At 41.3% G+C, this 9,362-nt stretch overlaps 1 protein-coding gene across 2 annotated transcripts; it reads right to left on the bottom strand.

Annotated features, from left to right (window-relative positions):
• Positions 1-1,268: 1,268 nt before the first annotated feature.
• LOC127532215 (lysozyme g-like) lies at positions 1,269-5,745 on the bottom strand. Of its 2 annotated transcripts, XM_051943569.1 has the most exons (7): positions 5,726-5,745; positions 5,321-5,603; positions 3,250-3,333; positions 2,140-2,229; positions 1,813-2,006; positions 1,571-1,721; positions 1,269-1,510 (listed from the first exon to the last, which is right to left on the bottom strand). In XM_051943569.1, exons 2-7 carry the CDS (start codon positions 5,592-5,594, stop codon positions 1,443-1,445), a joined length of 861 nt encoding a protein of 286 aa, XP_051799529.1. In that variant the 5' UTR covers positions 5,595-5,603; positions 5,726-5,745; the 3' UTR covers positions 1,269-1,442. The 2 variants fall into 2 exon arrangements, with proteins under 2 accessions (XP_051799529.1, XP_051799528.1); XM_051943568.1 differs by lacking the exon at positions 5,726-5,745 and having other exon boundaries at positions 1,269-1,491.
• Positions 5,746-9,362: the final 3,617 nt, after the last annotated feature.

The raw sequence follows: 9,362 nt of genomic DNA, 5'->3' as shown, positions 1-9,362 counted from the left end.
GTTCATCATTATTTTGGACATATTCTGGGAGGTTATTTTTCTAATCTGCACTAAGATGTACTACAACATGTGAATCAGTCATTAAACAATGTTAACGACGAGAGAGTAAATTTACTGTTTTCTCCAGTTTAACTTCAGAGACTCAGCAGATATTTAGGACTACTGACAACATAGAACCTTAACCTTACTGTTTTAATCACATTTAGGTTTTCTAAACGTTACATTAATGTGAACCAGCGTCTCCACACAGTTTTATTAACTAAATGTACCACATTACACTAACACGACACACTTCAGCCTTTTCCGTGAAACACAATGCAAACATCGTTAGCTTAATGCTATGTTAGCTTTAATCAGGCTACGACTGAGCAGCTCGCTCGGTTAGCATCACTAATTTATATTAAAGGAATAATATATATTTACAGGATGCTAATTCTCTTCTCTTGTCAATACACAAAGAAATAAACTCCACCAACATCTGGACTGCATGGCACACATTATATCTGACACGAAAGTTGCATATGAAGTGCATTAAAAGCGGCACCGATAAGAAAATAAACATTTAGCCTACTTACCGAACTTTCAGTGTCTGCTGGTAGAATCAGCCGAAGGTAGCAAAATGGTTAAAACAAGCCAACAGGCAGGAAAAGTGTCTGTGGAAAAGGTTCTGCTTCTTCACCGATAAACCACCAGTGACCATATCAGAATTAATCCAATCCAGGAGAGCAGAGTCTCGGCTACATCCTCCAGACTGTCAGTCATTCCAGACAAACTGTCAATCAGGTTACCACGCCCCCTTGCGTTGCAAAACTTAATAAATAAAAAATCGATATTGATTTATTTTAAGATCGGCCACTTGATCTTTCATTTTGACCATGAAAACTAACAAAAAAAACCCATTTATTTACAGTCTATGCACCGTACTCTGTTTGGCTCCACCCTTGCTGATGACCACTTCCGGTCTCAGAAAACGAAAAAACGGACTTTTTTTCGTTACTGTCTCTTACTTATTTTATTTTTTGTTATTGTAAATAAAAAATGAAAATCAAAGCATTTTTAAAAATTCGTATATCCCTTTTTGATCGTGAAAAGGAAAAACGCCTTGTATTTCAATTTTAATTTTTGCCTTTGAAAACAAAAATCAAATAACCACTGGTTTTTTGTTTTTCAATACCTGCTTTAGAACGGAAAATCCAGTTACCAAAATATACACGGACCCCTGCAGACATTATGTCACATCAAAATAAATCAAATGAGCAGAGACACAGTTTGTGAATTGCATTATGTTAATTCAGGTTGACACATTACATAGGTGTTTCTTTCATGATTTCTCAGACATGTTTGACAGTTTCAGCTGTTAAAAGCCATTATTTTTGTACCACTGAGCTCTGGCAACAACGTCATTGGAAAAGTCTTTGCCTGGGGTTCCCTCATCCACCTTCTTATAGCACTCGAACTTTACATTTCCGGTTATGTAGGCTGCTATCCCCCCTGGAGAGACAAATAAGAACTAATAAACTGATTAGAAGAGCTGATACATGTGAGAGTTTACTGATTCAGTAAAACAAACCTTTCAGCTGCTGCTCACGTGTCCAGCTGCGAAATTCGTTGCGGATCCGCATGAGAAAATCAATCAGGATCTCGGTGCCTTGACAGAGATGTTCCTCGCTGTCCCAGGCGCCTTTAGCTTTGTGTCCACCTCCATTTGGATTGGTGTCAACCTACAGAGATGGAGAAGGAACAGGATGTGGTTTAGGCTCAGTGAAGCTCTGCCAACAATGTATGAGTAAAGGAGTGGGATTTTCTTTCTACCTGCATCAGTCCCCAGGTTTTATATGCTCCCCAGCCGTTATTAAGCACGTTTCCAGCCCTGGACTGTCTGGAGATGATGGCAGCAATGAGAGCTGGTTCTATGTCATATTTTCTTCCCACTGCATTGATTATTGATCTGTATTTCTCCATTCTCTCAGCATCCGTCTCTGCCATCTTTTCTGAGGCATCCACACCTTTTAGAGAAAAATCAGACAGCAGGATGTAGGCCTCAGTGTCATAATGTGATCTACATGACTACATGTCCATATTTACAAAAATGCTTCAGATTCATACTTTCACCACAAGTTGTGTTTCTACAACATTTACCTAAGCAGTCCAGTCGGTCCTGCTGAGCTGTTTCCCTTGAAGCTCCAGTAGTGTCAACATCCACGATGCTTCCATAACGTTGCACTGCCCCTATCAAATAAATATTTCATTCATTAGAGATCAGTATTGGAACAGAAGGTGTCCGCACATAACTGGAATTTACATTTACATATTGAAGCCAAACAAGAGCTACAGTAACCAGTGTGTACATATGAGATAGAAGACACAAACAAACAAAAAAGACAATCCAAGCTTGTGCTACAATAACACACAATAGTTGATCTCTAAAATGGGAACGCATCTAAGAAAGTAGTGGTGAGACACATTTTTAGTTCTGAAAGCCCATTCTACAAACATACTGACAGCTGAAAGTCAAGATTTATACAACAGCATAACACCAGCACCAACCCATTGTTCCTGTTTCCTCCTCTGGTGGACCCTTGAATCTGAATACAGGAGTTCTTGATGCAGCATCAGTCTGTTTGCGTTTAATTTTGAGTTAAATAAAATGTTTTTATATACTGATTTAACATTGTATGAATTGCACTTTGACTCATTGTGGTGATACAACAGGACTTGATTGCACTTTAAACTCTTAAACTCACTTTTAGTTTCATGATGACTTTCACACCTGTACTCCTGTTAATCCTTTTGTCAGGAGTATTCTTCAGTGGAATCCTGACTTTTCCAAATTAATACTCAGCCATCTCTCAAGTCAAAGCAAAGTTTTACTTGCGCAAGAAATTACTTGAACAGAGTAGAGTCTGAACAAGTGACTGGAAACAAGTGAGCTTTTAAGCAGGCACATAAACAACTTACATTGGTATTATGAGTTTCAGAGCAGCCAGTTTCAACCAGCTGCTTGCAGGATGAACTTGTTATATTTTCATGGTCAAAATTAGATCATGGAAATTCCCCCGCCCCCCAATCTCAATCTCTCTAGTTAAAAAAAGTTCTGAATGAGTGGATGTCTGGTACCCCAAAAACCTTGGGTCGATTACGCCCCCCCTGAGGCGGTGACCACGCACAATGGTTAAACTCAGCTTCCATTTCAGGCATGAGGAACTGCTGCCATCTTTCTTTACAGACCAAACAATCCATCAGTTTTACCTTCAGTCTGAGGAAGAGGAGGCTGAGTCTGAGAGGAGGAAGGTTCTCTGTTCTCTGAGGGTTCTCCAACATCACTGACATGCACTGACAGACAGACAGAGATCACATGTTATATTCTCCACTGCTTACTGCTTTCATTTAATTCAGCTACAACAGACTTAGAAGGGACTTTATGTTGACATTTATTGATGAGTGTATGGTGTTGATTAACTCTGGTTTTCTGACACCAAACTGCTCCTTCAAAGTAAAACCTAATGTTCCTCTGACATTAGTCTGGCATATCCAGACCATTCTGAAGAACAGACTGTTCTGGCTTCACCTCATCATTATTCTGCTATAGAGGGAAGAAGGTCTGTCTTTTTAAAGCAGCCACAGTCAATGTTCCCTCTAATTTTTCATGAGTCTGAGCAAACACACAAACCCCCTGAGCGGTCCCTTGGACCCCTGTGAGCAACATCAGACATGTACACTGTGGTCACGCCAGCATCGCATCCATCCAAGTTACATGGTTTATTAAAGAACCAAATTACAGCATTTACATTTCTGTTAAAACACTTTGTCAACAGGAGCCAGTTGAAGGCTGCAGTGATTCTGGTGACAGTACAGTGTATAAGAGTGAAGTTATTGAATATTTGTGTCTCTCTTCGCTGTTGCAGCAGTTTTGCAATTTGCAGACCGTACCTGTTCACTCCATAGACACCAATGTTAATTTCCGCAGCTTGAAAGACAGGGACTTTAGCTAAAACTGGGCTTGTAGCACATCGTGTGCTTTACAACAATGGGAAAGAGGCATCGTTTATGTTTTTGACAACCTATATCTACCAAGTTATTGAAGCTGGAAGTCTTGAATCTGTGAATATCTTTCCAACTTCACTGAACTTGGGGCCACTACCACCCAAGGAGTGGTTTATTTAATTTTGAAAAAAGCATTTAGTCATACTTAAAGCTTTAAGTGCTTTATTAACACAAAACTAAGAGTTTTGTGTTGTTTTATGATCACAGGTTCTGTCTGAAAAGAAGTGGCATCTTTTTAAACAGTGAAACCACACTAATAAAATGTAATGGCCGCACGTGCGCAGCTTAGAGGTAACAGTGTCCACAGTCATCCAGGGTGGAGCTAAGCCCAGGATGCAGCAACAGTGTCCCCTTAAATTGTCAGCCAACATGACTGCCTTATTGCTCCATCCAAACCCTCTGAAGACTTTTTCAGTGTGGTAGGTCGCTGGGAGGTTGTTGATGGATTAAAAGTAGAAGATAATGTTACATAGTACTACATAATAACATGTCAGATGGTATGCACAGAAAAAGATGTAGTCTGTTCCAGTACATATTATGTTAAATGTAGTATGTCAGAAATACCCAGATGTCCTACAGCATTCAAACTGATTTTGGAGAATGAAAACTAACATGTTTTTCTGGCCGTTCTGATCCACATTCTATGAGCAGTCATAACTCTTAACAGTGTGATGTGGAAATAGAAATAAGTTTGAGCTGCTGAGAGCTCACAGTCAGATGACACCACATTACTACAGACTGGGATAGTCACAGTTTAAGGCTCCATATTATGAAGTAGGATGTTCTAATTGTATGCAGGACACAGTGAATAATTTGTGTAGGATGTATTTAAACTTAAAGGTTTGTGATTTGGAATGCAGCTGCTTCAACATCATGTCTCTGTCCTTACTGAGAGCTGATTGGTCAGCTTCCCTCTGGTTGTAAACTGTAGGACTCCCTGCTAAACAGAATGAATGAAGAATCTTCAGAAACTGTCTGATCACCTCATAATTTGGTGAGAACAGGTGAGGACATGCTTTGCTTCCAGAAGGTCAGCTCATACAGAACTAATTTTGGTGTTCTATCAAAGTTTAAACAGCAGGGGGCAGCATTCAGTCAGTAGGGTTGATCAGTAGATTTTACAGAGGAACTGACCTTAATGTGGACTCAGGAAAAACTGACAGAACCTGAACTCTATCAGACTGTAGCAGAACCTGAACTCTATCAAACTGTAGCAGAACCATCATGCATCTTTCTGACTGTAATGATATCATGTTGTTCTTGTCTTGTGACTGACCTTCTGGTCCTGAGCTGCTGGCAGGAATCTTCACCAGCAGATCATTCCTGGAGATCTTCTGTAAAACCACCCTGGTCATCTGCACAGCTTTTTGAAATCCATAAGTCTGTACCATCACAGTCACAGTTTTACACCTGTCTGATGTCTGGAGTTGACACTTTGTGATGGCTGGGAGACCTTGAACAAGGTTGGGCTGCTGCAGGAACCACAGGAATGTACGCAGCTCCTCATCATCCAGATCATCCAGGATGTTTTTGAGGTCCTCTGACGTCATGGTGTCTCCCTGATAAAGTCAAAGAAAATATCAGCAGTTAATGAACAGTTGTGTTGTTGGTGTGGTGGAGGTTGTTGTGTAGCAGCAGTACTGCAGTTAATCCTACAAGACAATAAAAGTTTAGACCCCACAAACAAGGAGTTGACTTGGCTGCCATCTTGTTTCATCATTAATGCCAAATGATGATCCATCACATAATGACAAAATCGAGACTCAAAACTGCAAGAATGGTTAAAAAAAAGAGACAGATTCAGACACAAAACGGTAAAAATGAGAATACAGAATGAAAACAATGAGACAAATTAAGACACAAAACAACATAAATGGGACAACATACATGGAAAAAAATAAACAAATTATAACAGAAATGATAACAACACAAAATTATTAAAATTAGACAACATATAAAAACTGGAAAAATGAGACAGATTATGACTCAAAATGACAGAAAGGAGAAAAAATGACCCAAAATGAAAAAATGGCACAAATTAAAACACAAAAGGGTAAAAAAAAAAAACAACTAACTAATAAAGACACAAAACTACAGAAGTGAGACTAATTATGGCACAAAAAGACAAAAATGAGACAAACTGAGGCCAAAAGTATAGAAAAAAACATCTTCAAGACACTTTCTGACAGCAACACTGAGGAGAACCAGCAGGGGGCGCTCACTGCTGTCTGTTAAATATTACTCATGGAAGTCACTCTGCAGTCACTGGACCACAACACAAAGATGATCCCACATTATTACACTTTGACCAACAGAGGCTCTAAATAAACATGAACTCTGATCCTTCACAGAACAAGTCCAGGACCAGAGTCAGACCGGAGTCCAGGATCAGAGTCTCATATCAGATTTTATAGTTTTATACTGAGCCTGTTCAGAGTCCAGACCAAATGGTAAATGGTTGTATTTATATAGCGCTTTTATCCAAAGCACTTTACATGATATGTCACATTTACCCATTCACACACTGATAGGCAGGAGCTGCCATGCAAGGTGCTAACCACAAGCCATCAGGAGCAATTAGGGGTTCAGTGTCTTGCTCAGGGACACCTCGACATGAGCACGACGGGCTGAGGATCGAACCGGCAACCTTCCAGTTACAAGACGGCCACTCTACCCACTGAGCCATGCCGCCCCTAATTGCCCCTAATTGTTAGACCAAACACTGACTGCTACTAAACAGCTCATTACTGCACTAAATGTCTCTCATGGACTCCACATACATTTCATTCTTCAACTTTTCAACCAAACACAAACTTCTGTGAGGATTCTTCTCACCACATTTCTCCTGACAGTAATAAAAGCTGTTCTCTTGGATTTCTTTCTGCTCTATTTGACTATTGATCAGTGTTTTCACTCTCTTTCTGTCCTTTTATACAGACACTTGATCAGCTGATTTCTACGCAGAAGCAGCAAACTGATGCTGATTTCAATGAGACTTGATGCCAAATGAAGGTCGAAGCATGAAACAGCTCTGAGGTCTGGACTACCAAGCAGGATCTGAGCTCATGGAGGAACTTCAGCTTTAACTCTGGTTTTCAGGACTTTTCAGGACACCGGTTTGCTTCGTAGCAGGTCCATCACCATGATAACTGATGCTGAACCAGATAACAGATCAACTAAAACACCTCCTACTGACCAATCAGCTCTCTGGAAACATCTCTATCCTTCCTGAAGACAGTGGCGACCCGTGACCAAAAATACCGAGGAAGCCAGTGTGAACAACAAATTAGATTCGGTGTTTTAACTGTTATTTTCATGTAAACAAATCAGCATACTGTTACAGTACTTTTATTCTACCGACTTCTCATTCATTTCAGTGGAAAAAAAAAGAGGTTAAGTGCTCCAGGAGTTGTTCAGGGAGCCGGTAGACCGGTCAAATAGGAGACATGGCCAGCAGAAGCCGGTAAAAGCTTGGCACTTCCCATTAGCCACTTGTTTCTGGCATAGTTAGCTTCACAAAAAGAGCGAGCCTTTCCATTAGCTCTACACTTAGTTAGATTGAGCTTTGGAGTTGGCCGACCGTCCCTTTTGACTTGTAGTTGAACTTCAAAAGGAAGTTTTGTGAAGTCATTTTTTACAAGAAACTCAAGGTCCCTGTCACCATCCATTCTCTGGCTAGCTTGATGGCTATACTTGCTGTGTGGGCTTGCTGGCACCTGGTGGGACAGCTGCATTAGTGTGGGTATTGTTCATCACAGTTTGTGATTGGTTGGAAGCCAGATTTGATCTGGCCTCCCTTATGTTTTTTTTAATGATGCATCGACCATTAAGCGATGAGCCTTGCTTCAATCTGATTGGCTAATACGGGCTGTTTTTTTCTCTAAAGGATGCAAGGCGAAGCTGGCAGACAGACAGTGCAGAGGGCATGAGAGACGTAGTGTAATGCACAAAAAGAGCTTGACAAGAGGGGCGCTGTTTTGCTCCTCACAAAGCAGAAATGCCTGATGTAGTGTTTTGACAACAAGGAATGACAAAAATATAAAACATAACATGCATAGTGGTGAAGATTATTTATATTTTTTCTTTCTTGCATATTTTTTGGGGAAGCCAGGCTTCCCTTGGCCTCCGTGAAAAACCGCCACTGCCTGAAGATGCTGCAGAGCTCAGTGTGCCGATAGTGAGACGAGAAGATCAGAGTTTTTACAGCTGCAAGTGATTTCAGAGACATTTCATAGTTCTGTATGTCTTTGTAGAGGCATAGAATCCTAAAACAGGAAGTGATGAAACACTGAAACCTTTCAGCTGATTGTTGATTGATCAGATTTACAGATTTACTGATCGGATCAATGATAGCTTTCATTGGCTCTTTGCTCCAATGACTGTAACATTAGACTTGTGTATAATTACATTAATTTGTTTAATTTAGTTGATTATTTTGGTATTAATTTATGGTGTTCCTCATGTAACCTGTGTGGTTTTTACTCACTGTGTTATGTCTTGTGAAATAAAGCGATTCTCAGGACCAGGTCTGTTCTCTGAATCACTTTTATTTTCAGGCCATGCAGGTTACGACTCTGTTTGAATAAAAAATAAATCATACATGATCTGGTGTGCTCTTAGCGGTGAATCTCCTCTCTCTGACCTCTGTGGTGATGAAGTCCTTTGAGCGCCTTGTGATTTCTCACCTAAAAGCCGTCACAGACCCTCTTCTAGACCCCCTGCAGTTCGCCTACAGAGCCAACAGGTCGGTGGATGACGCCGTCAACCTGGCTCTCCACTTCATTCTGCGGCACCTGGACTCAGCAGGAACCTACACCAGGATCCTGTTTGTGGATTTCAGTTCTGCTTTTATTACAGTCATCCCTGCCCTGCTCCAGGACAAGCTCCTCCAGCTGAGTGTGCCTGCCTCCAGATGGATCACAGACTTTCTGTCTGACAGGAAGCAGCATGTGAAGCTGGGGAAGCAAGTCTCCGAGACCAGGACCATCAGCACTGGCACACCCCAAGGCTGTGTTCTTTCCCCACTACTGTTCTCCCTGTACACCAACAGCTGCACCTCCAGGCACCAGTCCATCAAACTCCTGAAGCTTGCAGATGACACCACCCTCAATGGACTCATCTCTGATGGGGATCAGCTTACAGACGGGAGGTAGACAACCTGGTGACCTGGTGTAGCTGGAACAACCCAGAGCTCAACACCCAGAAGACAGTGGAGATGGTGGTGGACTTCAGGAGGAACACAGCCCCCCCCTGCTCCCATCAAGCTCTCTGACTCCACAGTGCTCACCGCAGAGTCTTTCTGCTTTTTGGGATCCATC

This window comes from Acanthochromis polyacanthus, chromosome 22 (assembly GCF_021347895.1).
Source record: "Acanthochromis polyacanthus isolate Apoly-LR-REF ecotype Palm Island chromosome 22, KAUST_Apoly_ChrSc, whole genome shotgun sequence".
Classification (NCBI taxonomy): Eukaryota; Metazoa; Chordata; class Actinopteri; family Pomacentridae; genus Acanthochromis; species Acanthochromis polyacanthus.
This window is presented reverse-complemented; position numbering and strand designations above follow the sequence as displayed.